General features: G+C 46.4%; 1 protein-coding gene across 2 annotated transcripts in view; it reads left to right on the top strand.

The window, feature by feature from the left end:
* The window catches only part of palld (palladin, cytoskeletal associated protein), a 123,170-nt gene that overhangs the window by 82,994 nt on the left and 17,252 nt on the right, over positions 1-22,924 (top strand). For both annotated transcript variants that reach the window (XM_080431322.1, XM_080431323.1), the window contains 3 exons: positions 13,782-14,525; positions 18,794-18,938; positions 20,565-20,666. In XM_080431322.1, the coding sequence (XP_080287448.1) occupies positions 13,782-14,525; positions 18,794-18,938; positions 20,565-20,666 (991 nt within the window). The remainder of the gene's footprint in view (positions 1-13,781; positions 14,526-18,793; positions 18,939-20,564; positions 20,667-22,924) is intronic.

Raw genomic sequence — 22,924 nt, 5'->3', positions numbered from 1 at the left:
CTATCTGCCAGACGCTCATACCTCCTTCTCTCTCTCTCTCTCTCTCTCATCTCTCCCTCTCTCTCTCTCTCTCTCTCTCTCATCCTCTCTCTCTCTCCTCTCTCTCTCTCCTCTCTCTTCCCCTCATTCTCCTCCGACTTGCTCTCCTGCTCGCTAATCCCATTTGATGGCGATGTCTTTCCCATTCCAAGCCAGGCTAAGAATTCCGTGAGCATTCCAGCTATACAGAGAAGGGAAAAAATAGAGAGAGAGAGAGAGAGAAAGAAAGAGAGAGAAAGAAATAGGGTCCTCTTGCACCTTCACCCACCTTCTCTATGAAACGTCTAGGCTGTACAGAGGGAGGTTATTGAACAGAAAACGAGGGAGAAAGGAGGGGAGTAAACGGGGGGGTGTGAACCACAGGGTCTGGTTGGAATAAGACAAACGCTCTGTGCAAGCCTTTCTACAGAGACCAGGGGGGGGGGGGTAGGGTAGGGGGGAAGGAAAACAGTCTGTTTCTGTTTTATGTGGTGTGTGTGCAATTAGGAGTCAGAGACGAGAGCGAGGGAGAGGAGAGAGGAGGGGGATGGGGGTTTACAAAGGGAGGAGGGATGCGGGGGGGGGGGCGAGAGAAAATTTATCGAGGTTGAGAAATAAGTCGCAATAAGGTACGGAGAGAGACATCAAGGCCAGTGGTGGATTTTTTTTTTCTTTAGTAAAAGTATCAATACTGCAATGTAGAAATACTCTGTTACAAGAAAAATCCTGAATTCAAAATTGACTGAAGAATGTCCCTGTGCAGAATGTCCCGTTTCTCAAGTTTTCAAATGTATAAAATGTGTACAAATCTTTTGAAAATAGCAGAACTACAAGCTCCGACGCATTGTGAGCTTGTAGATCGGCTATTTTCAAATGGCCGAAATGTATGTCTGAAGTGTATGTAAGGCTGAAGTGGTTAATGTATGTTTTTGTTATAATAATCCAAGTTACAAAAGTAACTAGTAACTAAAGTTTTTCATATAATTGTAGTGGAGTAAAAGTACAAGTACTGAACATTGGAAATGCTCAGCAAAGTAAAAGTTTACTGGAGTAAAATTAAGTACAGTACTTGACTAAATGTACTTAGCTACTTTACGCCACTTCATCAAGCAGACAGCGATGATGACAGTTTGAAGGCTGATTTATTCTTAGTTTGCGCGCCGGTGTCTCGTGTTGGAATATAGTTGATTTACAAACTCAACACGCTCATCATGTCGCAGCGCGCGACATGATGCTCAATCTCTTACTGTAAGTCTTTTGTTCTCTGTTACTGTGGCGCGTACATGGCGTCACGTCAGAGACAGACAGACAGACCCCCCCCCTCCCCCAATGTCGGGGTTCTCCCCAAACAGCACCCCAAGTTCAGAGGGTTCGTCACGCCAGGCCTGTGGGATGATCCTGGGGCTGTTGTTGGAAAGTGGACGGAGTTCCGCTGAGCCTGTGCTCTCTCTCTCTCTCTCTCTCTCCGCTCGCTCGCAGAGAGGAAGGGAGTGTGTGTGTGTGTGTGTGTGTGTGTGTGTGTGTGTGTGTGTGTGTGTGTGTGTGTGTGTGTGTGTGTGGTGTGTGTGTGTGTTGTGTGTGTGTGTGTGTGTGGTGTGTGTGTGTGTGTGTGTGTGTGTGTGTGTGTGTGTCAGCTGATGATATGGGTCAGGTCAGCTTGTTATCCTGGGTTATAAACCTCCGCCCAGGACTTGGACAGCATTTTGGACACCATTAAGCTCCAATAGCCTCATTATGTGTTGTTGTAGTGTGTGTGTGTTCTGTATTTATGTGAGCACACCTGGATTTAAGAGCTCCACTTCAGTTTGCTGATGAGAGTTCGAGATTATACTTGTGTGGTATTTCTACTTTAGTACATAATACACTGTAGAGACAAAGGAAAGGGGTGTGTGTGTGTGTGTGTGTGTGTTGTGTGTGTGTGTGTGTGTGTGTGTGTGGTGTGTGTGTGTGTGTGTGTGTGTGTGTGTGTGTGTGTGTGTGTGTGTGTGTGTGTGTGTGTGTGTGTGTGTGTGTGTGTGTTTGTGAGAGAGAGCCACTGTACCACCCATAGAGCAGTGCTTCTCAAACGTTTTCAAGTCAAGGACCCCCAAATTTATATGTATTTGGGAACACCCCCATCTGAAAAGAGTTTGTGCCAGGGACCCCCAGAAGAGAAGATTTGTGTTTAAAAAAATCTAAATTATTCAAAATGTTCAATCATTTTTCAAAGAAACTTCAAAATAGCAGATGTACAAGCTTGAGCTTGTACATCTGCGATTTTTGAATAGCCAACATTTAAATGGATAAAATGATTGTTAACTACTATATTAATACCATATTAATTACTTCAACTGGGGACCCCCTAGACCCCCCCCCCCCCCCCCCCCAAGAACCACCGCCCGCCCATAGAGTTTATTATATTGTGTGAACAATATTTAGACGTTGCTCTGTGGAGATACACGTTGCTTTGCCTGTTTATGTATGAGAGTTTATCTTGTGGAGTGATTTATCTCCTGTGAGCTAAACACTCTGCTGGGCCTGATGATGGATATCTGCCATGTTTTCTTTGGAATCCAGTAAACCATCATTATCAGCCTTCCCCACCCAACACACACACAAACACACACACACACACACACACACACACACACACACACACACACACACACACACACACACACACACACACACCAAATACCAGTGGTGGAAAGTAACTAAATACATTTACTCAGGTACTGTACTTAATTGCAATTTTGAGGTATTTTTTACTTTACTGGAGTATTAACACATTTCTGTACTTTTACTACTCCACTACATCTCAGAGGCAAATGTTGTACTTTTACTCCACTACAATTAATTTTAAAACTTAAGTTACTAGTTACTTTGTAGATTTTGATTATTATCACAAAACATACATTACCCACTTCAGCCCTATATACATTTCAGCCATTTGAAAATAGCCGATCTACAAGCTCACAATGCGGCGCATTGTGAGCTTGTAGATCTGCTATTTTCAAAATATTTCTTTTATACATTTGAAAACTTGTGAAATTGGACATTCTGCATAATGAGTACTTTTACTTTTGGTGCCTTAAGTACATTTTGATACCAATACTTTTGTACTTTTACTACATTTTGAATTCCGGACGTTTACAGTACTTGTAACAGAGTATTTCTACATTGCAGTATTGATACTTTTTACTTAATTAAAACATTTGAGTACTTTTTCCAACACACACACACACACACACACACACACACACACACACACACACACACACACACACACACACACACACACATACTGCAAAAGACAGTTCCTCAGTCTCTGTCATCCCTCAGGCAAGTCATTCAGAAGCTCGTAAAAGAACGTGGTTCCAAACCCTCTCTGGATCAGGGCCCACTTTAGTTTATGCTGCCGTGTTAAGTGGTCAGATGGGTGGGCCGGGTGCATTTTTATTTTAATGATCAATACAATCGATTGTGTTTTCGGGCCAGACAACGATATTTGTCTTAACCCATTGAGACTGGAACTGTCTCATTTCTAGATTTGAGCTAAAAAGCATTATTTTACACTTTGGGCTATTCAAAAATAGCAGATCTACAAGCTCATAGCGCGGCACCGAGTGCCGCGCTACGAGCTTGTAGATCTGCTATTTTTGAAAATTCGTGAAAATTCGTGAAAATCTTTGAAAATATATATTTTTAAAGCGAACATTTTAACTCAAATCTTTGCTTCTGGGGGTCCCTGGAACAAAATATTTTGATGGGGGTCCGCGGCCAAATACATATCATTTTGGGGGTCCTTGACATGAAAAAGTTTGAGAACCACTGATATAGAAACATAAGTTTTTTCAGAAAACTGTTGAGATTTAGGGAGACATGTAGAATCGGCTTCAGGTCTCAATGGGTTAATATCAATGTACAGTATATTGCCATTAAAATCTTAGTGTTGTGCTAATTACACAGTATTTGGGGGGGCCCAAAGGCCGTACCCTCGCGGAGTCACGGCCCACACGGCGGGCCCCGGCCCACAGGTTGGAAGGTCGCTGTGGTAAAAAAGGGAGTTGCAGCAACACCAGCTGACACATGCAGCGATCACACAGCTTCTCATCCGTCTGTCTGTCTGTCTGTCTGTCTGTCTGTCTGTCTGTCTGTCTGTCTGTCTGTCTGTCTGTCTGTCTGTCTGTCAGCCAGCGGTTACGTCCAGGCAGTCAGACACACGGACGTTTAGTCACAGCCTGTCAGCCCTACTCGTCACGCTGTCACAGCCTTTTGCTTTCTGGAAGGAGTCGAGCGAGTTCAGTTTGACGCGTTGTTTTGATGATGCAATGCTCCGTGGTCGATGCATGTCAGTCAGCTATGAACCAGGTGTGTTTGTGTGTGTGTGTGGGGGTGTGTGTGTGGGTGTGTGTGTGTGTGTGGGTGTGTGTGTGTGTGTGTGTGTACACACAGCTCAAAGGTAAAGAAGCAGGTCCGCACATTTTGGATCCTGTGTGAGTGTGTACACAGTAAAATCAGCAGTTCTTATTTAACTGTTTGAGAGCGTGAAGATGGATAAGGGTTAGAGCCTGACTGTGGCCGTCCGACAGTGATCCCGATTTTGAAGTCCAAGACCACCGATTGCCGATGCCGATATTCTTTCAAAAAGTGCAAAATTTTGAATTGAGTTAATACATTTTGAGACATCAACTGAACTCTCTTTATTCATCCATTTAAGCCCTATATTCATACATTTAAAAAATTGGTGAACTACAAGCTCAAACGTGAGGTTAAAAAGGTTACAAATCTAGACACATTGGCCCATCGGCCCCACATATCGGTCCGGCTCTAGTAAGGGTCCATTTTCTCACTCTCAATAGTTACATTTCACTGTGTAGGCGCTCCAAAACAACACATATCTCACCCCAGTGTGACTGTGGCTGTGGTCGCCCCCGTACGCAGTGGCACACTACTTTCCCTACAATGATTCACCTTACATTCCTGCGGTGATAAGCTCCGGGACGGGGCCACGCTTAAGCCCGGTTCATACCTCGCCGCGCCACGAACAGAGCCGATCTACAAGCCTACAGCGCTCCGCGGAAGCGACACGTTGTAGGCTTGTAGATCGGCTGTGTTCTCCACGCGACACCGTCGTACGGCCATGCATAAATCAGGCCTTTTAGACTCCAGCTATGTGGTTACGTAACCTGTTTTCCAACGGCGGGTGACAGGGCCATGTGTTTGTTTTTGGAGGTGTGATATACCCGGCGAGCTCGCGCCATCTGATTGTTTGGTATTGCATCGCTCACCCTCGACAAGGTCACACTTCTCCCTAAGCCAAAGACTTAACGCGCAAACAAATGTTACTGGGAAACGCAAACAAGCAGATATACCCCCCCCTCCCCTCTCCCCCTCTTTTTTTACCAACTCAACACCTGTCGTACGAGCTCCAGGAAACTGGGGAAGTTAGCAGATGGCCTCGCATCGTGCCGGCCGGGCCTTCATTTTAACGAGGAACAAAGAACGCCGCCACGGTCGGTCACTACAGGAAGCTCCTCTCATGTTGTTTGTTTACAGAAGGAAACCCCCTTATTACCAGCTATTGTTTGCGCTCAACAACTTCCTGTCCTCCCCTCTGCCGGCTTCCTGTCATGGGGTCGGAGGCCAATAAAACGTCTCGTCTTCTTCTTCTCCCTCGTCTTCCCCGCTGGTCAGCTGCAGCAGTGGCGGCACTAACGAGGCGCTCCCCTGCAAGAACCCAGACGGGCAGGACGGCTGTTAAAAAGCCTGAGAGGCTAGCCGGTAAATGGCCCAGTGTTGCCAGATTTTCGTGAGAGAAACAAGCAGACAGGCCTATACAAAAATCATTCGACTAGGTCCCTGGCACAAAACATTTTCACATGAGGGTACGCCGACAAATACATGTCCTTGACATCAAAATGTTTGAGAACCACTTTTTTTAGACAACATTAGGAAGGAAGCCCCAAAAAAGCAACTACACTTTAGAAACGAGCCCCAAAAAAAAAACGCAACCCGCAACTACCAATATTTACAAGCAACTTTACAGAAAAACAAGTGCCAAAGTTGTTTATAATAAGCAGACATGGCAACACTGACCGTGCCCTGCCGTCAGGATAAAATAACTACACAGTGTCTACCCTGTTACTTGCTTCGTCCACCCCCAGGCCTTTTGTTGTCTCCAGGAAGCACAAACAAGCCTCGCTGGGTAAACACGACCATTAGGCAAGCTAATTAAAGTCTTCATTGATTAAAAAGGATTGCCGGAACAGAGATAGAGAGAGAGAGAGAGAGAGAGGAGCGAGCATCTGGCGAACTCCTGCGGCAGCTAGCCGGGGCCGGCCCGGGCATGGTTGTGATTTAGTTAGGAGTTAAAGACGCACTTACTCCAGCGTTAGCTGCACCATAAAGCTAAGCCCGGGCCCATCAAGTTCAGTGACGCCAGTAATGTTTCCGTATCGGAACCTGAAAAAAAGATAAAGCCTTCCCCCTCAATTTCACTTTATATCGCCGGACAGCGGGAAGTCAATTCAAACAAGGCTTTCGGGGTTTTTTTTTTCTCTCTCCCCGCATCTCACTTTACATCTTTAAAGAATTTACAGACGGGACGCTGGCCCAAGAGAAAGTGTTTTTTTCAAGGATGAGAAGAAAGAAAAATAGCGTTTTTTAACTGCTTTGCCTATTTATACCGGCGAATGTAGGGCGGAGAGGTTAGGCTAATGTAGTGTTACAGTTGGACTGCGATGCCTAGTTTCTGCTTCGCCGTACTGCGGAAGTCGAGCGCCGACCGTAGCCGATCTACAAGCCCACAACACGTCGCGGATGCGACGTGTTGTGGGCTTGTAGATCGGCTACGGTCGGCGCTCGACACTGTGGTGAGACGAAGCATAAATCAGGCTTAATTCTCTCTCTCTCTCTCTCTCTCTCTCTCTCTCTCTCTCTCCTCTCTCTCTCTCTCTCTCTCTCTCTCTCTCTCTCTCTCTCTCTCTCAGGCCAGTTGGCTCGCCACACCACAGCGAAAACACAGGGCCGTTGGCATGGCGACAGCCCTCCCCTCTCCACCACAGGGAAGACTAGGAAGAGAGAGAGAGAGAGAGATTAGAGAGAGAAATGCGGGCTGTTCCTTTGCCATTCATTTAGTGACTTTATAAATGACCCTTTTGTGAATTTCACAGCATTCAAGATGTATCCTATTTTATTTGTATGTTCACACATACAAAGCTTTATACTGTACTCTACTGTATGTTAACATTTAGTCGAGTTTTATACTTTCAGGTCAAATTTCTATTCTATAAGAATTTGAATCTAAAATAGAAAAATAAATGGTGCTAGTGAAGAATGATATTTGAATGAATGAATTTCACCAAATTTACAGGCTTTTGCACTTATAGGCATAACCGTTTCACAAAGTGGTAGGAAAAAAAAGACCCATAAGGGTCCGTTGGTTCCATCTGCACACGCTCCGAGTTAAATGCTCCATTTGTACACTGAGCGTACTGTCCACTCTTATATTGTACGCTCTGAGTTGAAGTTCAATTTTACACGCTCTGAGTTAAATTTACAGAGTATATTCAGCGCAGGCCTGCATTCAGTCCAAATGACAGCGAGGCAGTTGGATGTGGGTCGGAGAGGGCAGTCTGGGTCCAGGACGGCCCCGTCCAGCTGTGAGCGGTCAGCGCGGTCTGGCTGGACTCTGCTGGGTCACCGCGTTCACACAGCGTTTGTGCTGTCCTTTGCACGGGCCATTGAACCATGGATGCCCACAGTACGAACGGCGAAGTGCTGACCTTTTTACACTCGCTGCGGTGAAAGGATCGTCCCAACAAAACTGCCGTCCCGTCGAGCGACCCTGTTATTCAGATTGAAGTGGATCACCAGCGGTGCCCTTTAAAGGTGGCAGGCCGAATCGATTGGGTTATTACGTGAAGCATAGCCAGAGCCGTCCCTATTCTGGGCTACGCCGTAACAGGCGAACATTCTGCCAAATATGGAATGAACATTCGGCCAAAACGGATGAACATCGGGCAAAATGCATAAACATTTGGCGAACTTTCTGCGAAAATACGACTTTCGCTATTTGACGTACAACGACGTTATCGTTTTGTAAGTGATTACATAACAGACACAAATTCTGTGTGACTGCTTGAATGGGAAATTACTGACCATGCTTAGACACAGACACACAGACAGACAGACAGACAGACAGACAGACAGACAGACAGACAGACAGACAGACAGACAGACAGACAGACAGAGGAGGTAGATCTAGATTTCTAGAATGAGAGAGAGAGAGCGAGTTGGACAGATGTGGCGTCTTTGTAATGAATGAAGGCAGTTTGTTTGGAATCAGCAGCTTGATATACAAAGAAAAGCGCACCTTTTAAGGCAAGGGGGTGATGTCAGTTACAGCTGGCTATCGTCCACACACTGCCTCCCCGCTCAGGACCCACTCAGGAGAATTCCACCGAGAGGAGGGGGAGAAAAAAAATAACTAAAAAAATCTCCCCGGCATAATTTCAGATATATTTAGCTAGCTTTATATAATGTGATATTCTCTGTGTGGGCTGGGAGCCATCAGGCGGGTATTACAATCACAGGCACGCCGTGCAGAACTTTTTGAGAAGGTCTCTGAGTTCTCCTCATGCCGAAGAGGCAGTAAATGGGGTCTGTTGGGGAGAGAGAGAGAGGGAGAGAGAGGGAGAGAGAGAGAGGGAGGGGGAGGGAGAGGGAGAGATAGACAAGGCGCTGAGGAGGAAATTAAGTGCGTTTCCCCTCCGCATGAGTGGCGGGGCCGGGGCCCGGCCCAGCTTCTGCCCCGGCGCACAGAGAGAGCACAGCCAAAAAAGGAATGAAACCGCGTCGGAACCGCTGTAGGCTCCGGGAGCTGCCAAACTATTCCTGTAAAAAGCAACTCTTTTTCGGCGGAGGCCTGAACAGGAGACCTAAAGGGGAGGGGGGGAGGGGGGGAGGGGGGAGCGTAAAGGAAAATGTACAGCAAGCAGCAGCAGCAGCAGACACACACCGAAGACAAAGAAACAAGGACAGATCATCCCCACTCTCCTGCTCTTGTGATCAGTGACCCCCCTCCCTCTCCTCAATAGTTCATCCACCACCCTTCCCACAACAACAACCGCCCGTACGCACATGCACACACACACACACACACACACACACACACACACACACACACACACACACACACACACACACACACACACACACACACCACACCCACACCCTTGCGAGCGAAGCCACGAGTCGTGACAGATCAAGAGTGATTGCGTTATAGGCTCTATCGAATATAATGACTGTTTGTTTGGGCACGCTGGATGCTCTGCAGGGGGGGGGGGGGGGCGGGGGGGAGTAGGGGGGGGAGTTGGAACACGCCGAAAATAAACTGGCTGGGATAGACCAATCAGTCAGCCCACTGATTCTGGCTTGTGCGGTTGGACGCGTCTTGTTTCCTAAGCGTTTCACCTCCTCCATTTGATTTGCGTGTCTGAAGCCGGAGTTATACTCGGGTCACGCGCCGACTGTCGCACAGCGTCAATGGCAGATCGGCGAGCTCACGACGGGGCGCGCTGCGACGCGCTGTGGGCTTGTCGATCGGCTATCGTGCGCAACACCACGTGCAGCAAAGTATATCTACTATATACTGTACGTATGTACTTAACAGTGAAAGAGAGACAGACAGACAGACAGACAGACAGACAGACAGACAGACAGACAGACAGAGGATAATAAAGCTGGGGCGTTCCTCTGCATTCTCACAGATGAGGAATAGTAGGGAGAAAGGAAGGGGAGAAAAGAAAAAATAAAAGCCTCCACTGATTATTCCACATCTGGAAGAGATCTGGCAAAGTGAACCGGGTCCTTGTGGACTCCTGACAGCACACACCAGCTCGGATGTGTGTTCCTCGCACAGACACTGACATTAAAAGGAACTGGAGGTTTATTGCTGCCTTTCCAACCTTTCCCAAAGACCCTTGTCATTCCACTACAAGGACAAGGCCCTTAAAAACAGTTCACATCTCCTCTCCCCCTGGTTCCCCAGAGCTAGTGGTCCTTTTTAAAAACCCTCCTGGGGTTTTTAAAAAGTCACGAACAGTGACAATAGCTCTAGCCTGCCCTGAGACGCATATCTCACACGCGGATGAAAAAGAGGCCGGATACAGTAGTTGCGTCGACCGTGTAATCGCAATGTCCCCGCTTCCATTCCGACTGGAGACCTGCCTTGCCATTCCTTTCCCTATGTCTCTCTCTCTCTCTCTCTCTCTCTCTCTCTCTCTCTCTCTCTCTCTCTCTCTCCCTATATCATTCTCTCTCCTCGTTTCTCTCTCTGTCTCTGCTCTTGCTCAATTTCCTGTCTCTCTACACTGTCGTGTGAAAATAAAAGCACCAAAGTGCCCAAAAAGGGCCTTTAAAATGATACAGATGTTGTATGAAGATCTTGGTCAAAGATGATGCAACACAACTCGTCTTACTGTTAGAGGAACATCCCAGCGCTGTTCTGAATGCATGTGAGCCTCATCTTAGCCCCGGCTCTAGAACACTGTCATGTTGTTCTGAACAGCGGTGGAAAGTAACTAAGTACATTTACTTAAGTACTGTACTTAAGTACAATTTTGAGGTATTTGTACTTTACTTGAGTATTTCCAATTTCCAATACTTTTACTTTTACTCCACTACATCTCAGAGGCAAATATTGTACTTTTACTCCACTACAATTATTTGAAAACTTTAGTTACTAGTTACTTTTCAGATGTAAATTATGATATAATGAAATGCACATTAACCACTTTAACCCTATTTTATACCTAGGCTATTTTCAAATATTTAGTACTTTTACTTTTGGTACTTTAATACATTTTGATGCCAATACTTTTGTACTTTTACTCAAGTAAATTTTGAATTCTGGACTTCCACTTGTAACAGAGTATTTCTATATTGCAGTATTGGTATTTTTACTTAAGTAGAGAATTTGAGTACTTTTTCCACCACTGGTTCTGAATGCTGTGAGCCACATCCTAGCTCCAGCTCTAGAACACTGTCATGTTTCTGGCCAAAAGTAACCCATCTACTAACTCCTAAAGCAGTGGTTTTTCAACCCTTTTCATACCAAGGGTCCATTATTTATTGGGCATTTGAGCCACGGAACCACCGTTTGATGAGATTTAGACTCTCAGACCCAAGACTTTGAATATTTTGTAAGATTTTGTCCACAATTCCATGCTGTATTGATGTGGTACCAATAGGAGAGACAACAGGACCAAATGGACCCGGTTTCATTTTACTCTCTAAATATACGCTAATTTTACGCTCTAAATACCGTATAAATCAGGCTTTATTGTTAATAACGTTCGACAAACTTGAACCAAGCAACAAGAGTGTCCGAGACCGACCGAACGGGTTTCCCTGTTATTGAACGTATCTCCATTCCCTGATGTGTTGTTGACAGGCCGGGCCTTTTAACACGTCTTTGTTACGGACTGGAAGGCTGATAGCATATCAGACCGTGCTCCTGGCGCAGCCGTTTCCTTCCCAGAACACACATACACACACACACGCACACGCACGCACGCGCACACACACGCACACGCACACACGCACACACGCACACAATTCCATGGGGAACACTGGCCACACCCTGCATTCCCCACACACAGTCTAACCTGAGGCCTCGTCGGTTATCACCCTGCGAGCACAGAAAAACACACTAATTCCCGTTCAACACCCTTGTATCCACCCCGTATCCCGCCGTAGCGAAACCACATTGTAAACACAGGCTAATAAGCGTCTACGCACCACAGTGTGTTCCCAACCTTCTCTGGATCAGGTCCCACTTGAAAACCTCTAACAGCGTTCGCGGCCCACCCACCTGACCACTTAGCACGGCCCACCCACCTGACCACTTAGCACGGCAGCCGTTAAGTGGTCAGATGGATGGACCGCGTGCGTTTGCAGAGCATGTTTACTTTGATGATCAATCACATCCATTGTGTTCCGGGCTGTATCAATGGAACTAACGTAGTATATACGTCATGATATGACGTTTAACTACTCCAATCTTGACATCAGTGGTGGAAAAAGTACTCAAATATTTTACTTAAGTAAAAGTATCAATACTGCAATGTAGAAATACTCCTTTACAAGTGAAAGTCCGGAATTCTGAATTTACTTGAGTAAAAGTGCAAAAGTATTGGCATCAAAATGTACCAAAAGTAAAAGTACTCATTATGCAGAATGTCCCATTTAAAGTTTTAAAAATGTATAAAAATCATTTGAAAATAGCAGATCTACAAGCTCACAACCCGTCGCACCGCGACGCGTTGTGAGCTTGTAAATCGGCTATTTTCAAATAGCCGAAATATATATAGAGCTTAAGTGGTTAATGTATGTTTAGTAACAAAAATCTAAATCTACAAAGTAACTAGTAACTAAAGTTGTCAAATGATTGTAGTGGAGTAAAAGTACAATATTTACCTCAGAGTTGTAGTGGAGTAGAAATAAAAGTATTGAAAATTGGAAATACTCCACTAATTAAAGTAAAAATACCTCAAAATTGTACTTAAGTACAGTACTTAAGTAAATGTACTTAGTTGCTTTACACCACTGCTAGTCTTTACACCAATGAGTCTAAAGTCACAAATTTGACGACTTTAGACTCAACTTGATCAAATGAAACTTTGATCGATTTGAGCCCCAATGAACTCATGACTTTACTCGACTTGCAAAACAAGGACTTAGTCGTCACATCAGTGGAACAGTGGAACGCCAGGCTCCTCTGCCAGGCAGAGGGAAACGCTCCCATCTGCTCTGGGACGTCCCTGCCAGGCCAGTGGTGTTGTGACAGCATGTGTTGGATAGGGAGTGCGGCCTGGTTGTGTGTCAGCCTCAAATTAGAGACAGACAGCCTGCCTGCTTTCTTAACCGTTTTTTTTTTAACAGCGTGTCTCATATTTGTCGGAGGAGGCCTTATCTGCCCCCAGCAGCCATATAAGTTGAGTTACGATGCTGTGTGTGTGTGTGTGTGTGTGTGTGTGCGTGTGCGTGTGCGTGTGTGCGTGTGCATGTGTGCGGCTGCGTGTTTGATTGCAAGAGGCGAACAGGCTGTGTTTACCTCATAAAGTGCTGGGGTGTTAATTAAACTCTGGGAGAGTCGAAATGGTCGAAATTAATAGAAAGCTATTATCACTCATGTAGTTCAGCTGTGTGACTACCCCCCCCCCCCCCCCACGGTGCTGATCACAGCCTGCAAGACAGTAAAAAATGTGCCTCATGGTCTCTGTGTGGCCTGTGTGAGTCACAGGGACTGTGTGTGTGTGTGTGTGTGTGTGTGTGTGTGTGTGTGTGTGTGTGTGCGTGTGCGTGTGCGTGTGTGTGTGCGTGTGCGCGCGCGTGTGTGTGTGTGTGTGTGTGTGTGTGTGTGTCAAGCACATCTTTATTATGTGCTTGAAATCTGTGTCTCTCTGTGGCGGGGGCGGGGGGCAGTTGGGGGGTGTCGGTGCTTTGAAAGGAATGACTGTTTCAACCTTTCAACTTTGTCCCATTTAACCACTTACACTTACCCTGTCGGGTGAAATTAGCCAATCTATAACGTCACAATGTGTCACATTGCAACCTGTTATGAGCTTGTTTCCTCCAAAATGTGCCATTTTTGACAAATATTATGTTTTTGAAAAAAACATAATATGGCATTCAAAATGACGCGTGAACGCCGCTATGCTGTGGTCTCATTGGTCAGAGCGTTGACGTGGGGCGTGTCTCCTTTCCCCTCCTGACAGGAACGCCTTCCAGCTGAAGCAGCTCCACGACCAGATCCTCCAGGAGGTGCTGGAAGCAGCGACGTCCAACTGGCAGCAGCAGCCGCAAGACGAGCAGGAAGTCCCGCCTCCGGCGCCCCCGTTGCCGCCGCCCCCGCCCGAACGGGAAGCGCCCTCTCCCTCCTCCTCGCCCGCCACCCCGCCCTCTCCTCCTCTCCCTCCTCCCCCCTCCTTCCAGGAGCTGGAGAGCAGCAGCGCCACGGCAGCAGCAGCCATGACCAGCACCTTCAACTACGCCCGGCCCAAGCAGTTCATCGCGGCCGCCCAGAGCAGCAGCCCCGCCTCCTCGGGCCTGTCGTCGCCCCTCTCCCCGGGCTCCGCCCACAAGCCGTTCAGCCGGGTGGCGCTGCCGCCGTTCACCACCAGGGCGTCCAGCGTGGAGTCCTCCTCCTCGCCCGGCTCGCCCTCCTTCCCTCCTCCCCCCCCGCCCTTCCTCAGCCCCGTCAGCCTGTCCTCGCCGTCGGGCCCCTCCGCCGCCCACGACTTCCCCCCTCCTCCTCCTCCTCCTCCTCCTCCCCCGCCCCCTCCTCCGCCCGCTCCTCCCGCCATGTCTCCGGCGCGCTCCGACACCTCCTCGCCCTTCACCTCCATGCCGCCGTCCCCGGCCTCCAGCTTCCTGTCGTCGGTGCTGCCCTCCTCGCCCTCCTCCGCCCCGGGGTCTCCCACGGTCAACGCCATGGGCCTGCCCAAAGGCAACGGCACTGTGTAAGTACCTCACTATACACTTCACCTATAAGCACTGTGTAAGTACCTCACTATACACTTCACCTATAAGCACTGTGTAAGTACCTCACTATACACTTCACCTATAAGCACTGTGTAAGTACCTCACTATACACTTCACCTATAAGCACTGTGTAAGTACCTCACTATACACTTCACCTATAAGCACTGTGTAAGTACCTCACTATACACTTCACCTATAAGCACTGTGTAAGTACCTCACTATACACTTCACCTATAAGCACTGTGTAAGTACCTCACTATACACTTCACCTATTTGTCTGTTAAGAGCTATTCGTCAACAGGTCTTAACAGTAGGGCTTAAGCTTCAGTTATACCGTAATTTCCGGACTATAAGGCGCACCTGAATATAAGCCGCACCAGCCAAATTTAGGGAAAAAACAAATGTGTGCATATACAAGCCGCACCGGACTGTAAGCCGCAGGTGTGAAATCCATAGATTTAGAAGGTCCCCTAGTGGCCGTTAGCTGTAAAGATCCATAGATTAGCCGCACCGTTGTATAGGCCGCAGGGTTCAAAGCATGGGGAAAAGGTAGCGGCTTATAGTCCGGAAATTACGGTACTTACTTAGCGGTGTTCCGGTGTCGTGCTCAGTAAATAGCAGATCAACAAGCTCACAGCGGATCACAAATGTGGCGCTTTGTGAGCTTGTAGATCTGCTATTTACGGCATTCAAAACCAGCGTGCAACTAAGTAAAAATCTGGCTTTTAACGACCCATTTAGACCTGAGGCCAATTCTAAAAACGCCATTTCTAAAAGAACTTCTAATATTTATTCAAAAATTACAACAAATGTATGTTGCTATATACTGTACATGAACAGTATACAACAAGAACCCCAAAAGGGGTTCCCGTCCTGAAAGGTATAGTTACAAATAGGGGTTCCCGCCCAAAATGGGTTATGACTAATGCCTCGCTTTGGTCTCAGTCAAACAAGTCGTTAGTTGATTTGTGTGCTTATTTTTTGTGTGTCTTGTTTTCAATGTTGAATTATTTGAGTTGTTTCTTGAAATATCATCCAAAACCTACAAAGATTTTGGGGGGAAATTAATTCTCAGAATTCTATCTTAGAATTAGCATTGTCAATGTCCAGTAAGCCACTGTGACATCATAAAGATGTGCTTGAAATCTCGGTCTCTCTCGGGAAACACGATTTTACAGATTTATATCGATTCAATTCAACTCTATCATGGCGCCAAATCACAACAAGTGGTCCCAAGACACTTGACATGATGGAGCAGAGACCCAACATCGTCCCATACAACAACGGATCAGTGGATGAAGTCCTATGACTATCAGTGGACTGAGACGTTCCGCCATGACATGAGTCCATATACGTGGGGTTAGGTAACATGCAGTGTAGTGTGTGTATATGACAGGGTGACAGTGTGTGTTCCCCCTCAGGTTAGGTAACACACAGTGTAGTGTGTGTATGTTACAAGGTGACAGTGTGTGTTCCCCCTCAGACAGAGATGGAGGCTGGAGGTCTGCTCCTGGATGCAACATGACATGTTTACATTCTTCACACAGCATGTTTATAGGAGCGAGCACAGCGAAGAGGGCCTTCTGAACACCACACCACACCCCACACACACACACACACACACACACACACACACACACACGTGTGTGTGTGTGTGCGCTCAAGGTGCAAGGGTCTTAGCCCTCACATTAACAAGAAATCACAGCTATGTTTTTTATGTAAGTTAAATAAACATTCCGCCATATGTTTCAGACAGTACGGCGGGTGGGGGGGAGGGGGGTTCACCTATAGAATGCTACCATGCCCCATTCCTGTCAAAAGACCAGCACTTCTCAGAAACCCATATATTATGCTCCTCCAGCGTAACCCTGGACCCTGCAGTGTCCTATGGGGGGGGGGGGGGCTCTGTGCGGTTGATGTAGACCCCCCCCCCCCTCCCCCTAGACGTTTAGCTGGCCAGTCAGAGAGGTGCAGATGGCAGCTCTGCCTGTGGATTATCTGCTGACGGCTGCCTTGCAGATTCAAGAAGAAAAACAATTGAGCGTTCCGCTGTTAAGGCCATTCCACTTCTCTCTCTCTCCTTCTCTCTCTCTCTCTTGGCCGAAAATAGCCGATCTTCAAGCTCATAGCGCGCTGTGAGCTTGTAGATCGGCTATTCTCAAGCGCAACGAGGTATAAAGGGCCGTTCACATCGAGCACAATAACTATAGATAGATGGCGTATTTTATTGTCATAAATTTAAAAGCAAACAGTGCACCGTAAAAGCGGCAACATGGATCAAGCTAAGCTTGTCTCCATTGTGGTCCATAAAAACTTTATATCCTTCACCATTGTCTTTGTTATAGTTGTGCTGTGGACACTTGCCAGCCACTTGACTTTGAGCGATCATTAAAACCATATCTTTATGGTTATTAAAGTCATAGCTCTAGTTATGTTTGGAGTGAAAGGCCCTTAAATCAAGTCCCTCGCTCACTCAACTTTCTCCTGCCCCACACACACACACACACACACACACACACACACACACACACACACACACACACACACACACACACACACACACACACACACACACACACACACACACACACACGTGCGCTCAAGGTGCAAGGGTCTTAGCCCTCACATTAACAAGAAATCACAGCTATGTTTTTTATGTAAGTTAAATAAACATTCCGCCATATGTTTCAGACAGTACGGCGGGTGGGGGGGAGGGAGGGGGGGTTCACCTATAGAATGCTACCATGCCCCATTCCTGTCAAAAGACCAGCACTTCTCAGAAACCCATATATTATGCTCCTCCAGCGTAACCCTGGACCCTGCAGTGTCCTATGGGGGGGGGGGGGGGCTCTGTGCGGTTGATGTAGACCCCCCCCCCCCTCCCCCTAGACGTTTAGCTGGCCAGTCAGAGAGGTGCAGATGGCAGCTCTGCCTGTGGATTATCTGCTGACGGCTGCCTTGCAGATTCAAGAAGAAAAACAATTGAGCGTTCCGCTGTTAAGGCCATTCCACTTCTCTCTCTCTCCTTCTCTCTCTCTCTCTTGGCCGAAAATAGCCGATCTTCAAGCTCATAGCGCGCTGTGAGCTTGTAGATCGGCTATTCTCAAGCGCAACGAGGTATAAAGGGCCGTTCACATCGAGCACAATAACTATAGATAGATGGCGTATTTTATTGTCATAAATTTAAAAGCAAACAGTGCACCGTAAAAGCGGCAACATGGATCAAGCTAAGCTTGTCTCCATTGTGGTCCATAAAAACTTTATATCCTTCACCATTGTCTTTGTTATAGTTGTGCTGTGGACACTTGCCAGCCACTTGACTTTGAGCGATCATTAAAACCATATCTTTATGGTTATTAAAGTCATAGCTCTAGTTATGTTTGGAGTGAAAGGCCCTTAAATCAAGTCCCTCGCTCACTCAACTTTCTCCTGCCCCACACACACACACACACACACACACACACACACACACACACACACACACACACACACACACACACTTGCATTCCAGCACGAGGGCAGAGAGATAAGGAGACGCTGTGTGGAATGTCAGAGCTGGACGTTGAGCCTGATAAGGACCTAATGAGAGACGAACTAGACGCAGGAGATCAAGGGGGGAGGGGGGGGGGGGGGTATGCCGACGTGTTGAGGAGGGGCAGTGTCACAGATGAGACGGAATCTGTTTTTCTTTTTTTCGTCCTCCTGAAGTATCTGATGCAGTGGTTCCACAAGGGGAACGAGACTTGAACTTGTTTGCATACCTTTTACCGTTTTACCTGCATTCTAGTACAGTTTAACATAACCCGTTCCGTTATAATAAAGCTATAATAAAACTATTCAATTTAATCTATTATCAAAATGAAAATAATCTAATTTGGGTGAACAAAAAAGTCTAATCTAAAACTACATCTTTAACAAATCCAGCCAAAATAGCAAATTTTGCTGAATAGCAGTTTCAGTTAGTTATCGTTTCTTTTTTTTTTGTCTTTGTAAAGCCTAGTTTCTATTTTTATTTCACTTAACTAAAATGTTCTAGTTTTCTATTTGTGTTAAGTTAAAACCCATTAAAACCGGGAAAGCATCGGTGTCATTATAGATTTTAGCGTTGGATATAAAAAAAATCTTGAAAGTGTTGAATCCTGTTGTTGAAAAAGTTAGAGAACTACCGATTTAGAAGGTATTTGTAGAATCAGGTCTTACTACTACACCAACTATAACAACCCTTGTCTGTCTGTCTCCCGTCCAGCAGAGCATTCCCCCGGAAGTCGTCGGTCTCTAGGACCCCGCGGCTCACCTCCGACTCGGACATCCAGGGCACCAAGGACGCCGTCATCCAGGACCTGGAGAGGAAGCTCCGCTTCAAGGAGGAGCGCGTCAGCAACGGCCAGCAGGTCCGCATTTATCTCATGGTTTTGTGTATTATATTATGTGTGTGGAGTGTGTGTGTGTGTGTGTATTTTTTTAAATCACGGCAGCGTGTTGGTAGGTGATTTAGAGAACGAGCCGTGTTTTAGTAACACATCGTTAACCCTAATTAACCGCAAGCCTCATCCAGTCCCAACGACCTATTTGAAAACCCTGACTACACACTGCAGCCTTTATAACGTTAACCTTTACACTCATTCCTCAAGTCCATTTCTTAAAGCAACATGTCACTTTGGGTAGAGCAGGTTCTCAAACATTCTCATGTCAACGACCCCCCCCCCCCCCCCCAAAAAAGAAAAAGTTGGAAATGTATTTTGGCCGCGGACCCCCATCTGAAAAGACTGGGACCGCCATGAGAGAAAATGTGTCAAGATTTGTTAAATGTTTCCAAAAATAGTCAATCGACTATTTTGGAAAAGAAACTAGGCCTTACTGTTCCTCATTTTGCTGGGGGGACCCCCTGGAACCCCCTCAAGGACTCTTGCGGGACCCCACCTTGAGAACCGCTGTGGTAGAGGTTTGCATTGTATTCACCTGTTTCCTAGGCCGTGTGTTTTCCACTTCCTGTCGATTTGATCCAATGAAATCTAATGAAACTGGTCAGATGACCAATGATATCCAATGAAATCAACAGGAAGTGGAAAACACACAGCCTAGGAAACAGGTGAATAGTTGCCTTCATGTCCTTTGCACTTTATGTCCGGTTAGCTCAGTCGGTAGGGCTAAGCTCTCGCCTTTGGACCACAACGAGTCTATCCTCGTTATATCGTGGATATAACGAGGATAGACTCCCGCGTTCTCGGCCGATACCGGTAATAAGCCCTACTTTGCCATGATATAATCAGACTTTTGGCAACTTAAGACATCTTCAATAGTTGCTTCATTGACAAATAGATTATAAACCAAAGTGGTTTCCTCATTCATAGTGAAACTGCTCTTAAAGTCACTCTTTTAGCACATAAACAAATCTGCAAAACCTGACCAGAGCCAAATACATTTTCCTTGGGGGTCCTTGAGATGAAAACGTTTGAGAACCACCAGATTAACCCATTAAGACCTGGAACTGTGTCATTTTTAGATTTGAGCTAAAAAGCATTATTTCACACTTTGGGCTATTCAAAAATAGCAGATATACAAGCTCATAGCGCGGCACCGAGTGCCGCGCTACGAGCTTGTAGATCTGCTATTTTTGAAAAATCGTGAAAATGTGTGCAAATCTTTGAATATAAATATTTTTAAAGCGAACATTTTTAACTCAAAGCTTTGCTTCTGGGGGTCCCTGGCACAAAATATTTTGATGAGGGTCCGCGGCCAAATACATATCATTTTGGGGGTCCTTGACATGAAAAAGATTGAGAACCACTGATATAGAAACATACGTTTTTCAGAATACTGTTTTTAGGAGACATGTAGAATCGGCTTCAGGTCTCAATGGGTTAATCAGTTCATCAGACATCCCATCCTAATCGGCAGGTTAACTAGTTGACTGTGTGTGTGTGTGTAATGTGTGAGTGTTGAGTGTGTGTGTGTGTGTTGTGTGGTTACTCACACACTAACCCGGGCTGACCCCCCCCATTAATCCCTGCTTCCAGAGGTTAACCTATGAGGAGAAGATGGCTCGCCGGCTGCTGGGCGCCGACAACGCGGCCACAGTGTTAAACACACAGGAACCTGAGGAGGAGACCGTCACACAGGTACGCAAAGGGTTAACCTGTGGGACACATGATCACAATTGTGTGACAAAAATCTGTTCAGTACCACTAGCACAGTGGTTCTCAAAGTGGGGTCCGGGGACCCCCAGGGGTACTTGAGGGTGTTCCAGGGGGTCCTCGTGCAACAAAAGTAGTTGATATAGCATCAAAATCAGTATAGCCACTTTAAACCTACAGTACATTGGCTATTTCCCCAAAAACATACATTTTGGAATACTTTGGAAACATGAGTCTCATACGGGGGGTCCCAGGGGACAAAATATGTTCAGATGTGGGTCTGCGGCCAAATCCATATAAATGTGTGGCTCCTTGACGTGAAAATGTTATGGAACCCCTCTGCACTATAGCGTGTACAGGCTGACCGCCGTCCTGTCCCACCGTTGCATACGAAACATTCCTATCTAATGAGACCCCACCTCTAAGAACAGCCCGTCCAACTTTTCCGAGCCCCCCGTGGAAAAGGGCTTTCTGGAGCAGCAGTGTGTTATGAGAGCCGGGATGTAAACACAGTAAAAAGCCTTCCCTCCAGAGCCCTCCCGTAAAAAGCACTGTTTATGAACACTGGCAGGAAAACCGCAGCCGCGCTCTTACATGAGCGCCAGAGAGTAACACTCTTTGAAGGCTCCTTGTAGCTATTTGTCCCCCTCTGAAACCCTGTGAAACCCTCTGGAACCCTCTGAAACCCTCTGAAACCCTCTGAAACCCTCTGAAACCCTCTGAAACCCTCTGAAACCACTCCAATGCCACGGAGAAGTGGCAGCCAGTGAGTGGCAGCTCCGTGTGTGCGTGTGCGTGTGTCGCCTGGGTCGTTTATTTTGGTGGTTATCAAACTTTTTTTTTGTCGAGGAACCCAGAAGAGAAGATTTGTGTTGAATTTTTTTTTTCTAGAGTTTATTTTTATTTTTTTATAGCCTACAGTAAGTATATAAAATAGGGTTAGTGGCTACAGTGATGTTTTAGTATATTAACTCATTTAGCTGGGAACTGCCTGGAACTTTCATGACCTACCCGACATCTCAAGAGTCAACCCGCACTTGGCCAGGGGAGATATTGTATAATGGGCTTCAGGCAGTACTACTTGTCAACCAGTAGGAGTCCTACCTGACACCAGGGTCTAAAGCAGCGATGTCATACTGGTGATCCGCGGGCTATTTGCGGCCCGCAGAGTGGTCCAATGCGGCCCGCGACGTGATAAAAAAAAAAAAGCCATTTAATACTACCTCTAATGGAAAAAAAACGAGAGAGAGAAAAAAATTACCAAAAGAAAAACGGCTATAACATTTTATTCAATAACCACATGAACCCTATAGCATCCCTATTCCGGACAAGTCCTGATATGCGAACATTTGGCGAAAATAGCAGATTTACAAGTCTCGTTGCAACGCACTGTGAGCGGGCAGATCAGCCATTTATGGGGAAGAGATTTGGTGTAGAGGGAAATATACTGTATAGGGTTTAAGTGGCTAAAACTAAGCAGCTCTAAGAAGGTGTTTTAGAGGAGATTGAGCAGAGCTGTTTTTCTTTACACAGCCAGGCTGACATGGCTGTCAGTGCTGTAAAATAAATGTTGACTTTAGAGCCGAAAGTCAAACAGAATGTTAATGAATGTGAATAGTAAATAGACACACTGAGGAGGAGAGCCCTGGGTTGGTGATGCTGCCTGTTGTTGGCCTGCCAGGCTGACATGCTGATTGGCTGGAAGTTCTACCAGTGGGTCAGGACCCCGCATTTGGGTCACGGACCCAGTTTTTGTGGGTCGCGAGTAAATATATCCCAATATTATTTCAAAAGATTTTCTCCATAATCTAAAATGTTCATAAAGGTAAAACCTGTAGTGGACCTCTAAGGGTGCATTTGTTTACATTTGCACACACTGCCTCCCCCTGGTCAGCCGGGGCGCCTGATGGAGGGGAAAGGAACTGGTTGGAATAACGTGTTCCTTCCACGCGTTACGTCCTACCGGGGGAAACTCCCCCCTGTCAGGTGATAAGAAGCGGTGTGCTAACTCCTCATGCATTGAAGGAGGCATGAGCTCAGTTCTGGGCTCTCCCTAGGCTGGCAGAGGGAGCGTTGCGCCCAGGATTACATAGTCAATTGGCACTGGGTGAAAAATGGGTTACAAAAAACACTCTGAGTTACTAAGTCTACGGTACGAAAGCAGGTAAGATGACAAAGGCACACATGTGAAAAAACTAAGTCCAAAACACATATCAGACATCATCACCTTCTCCATTGTTCTA

Source organism: Gymnoscopelus braueri (assembly GCF_963280865.1).
Source record: "Gymnoscopelus braueri genome assembly, chromosome: 6".
NCBI classification, from domain to species: Eukaryota; Metazoa; Chordata; class Actinopteri; order Myctophiformes; family Myctophidae; genus Gymnoscopelus; species Gymnoscopelus braueri.
Note: the sequence above shows the minus strand (reverse complement) of the source record. Positions and strands in the feature narration are given on the sequence as shown.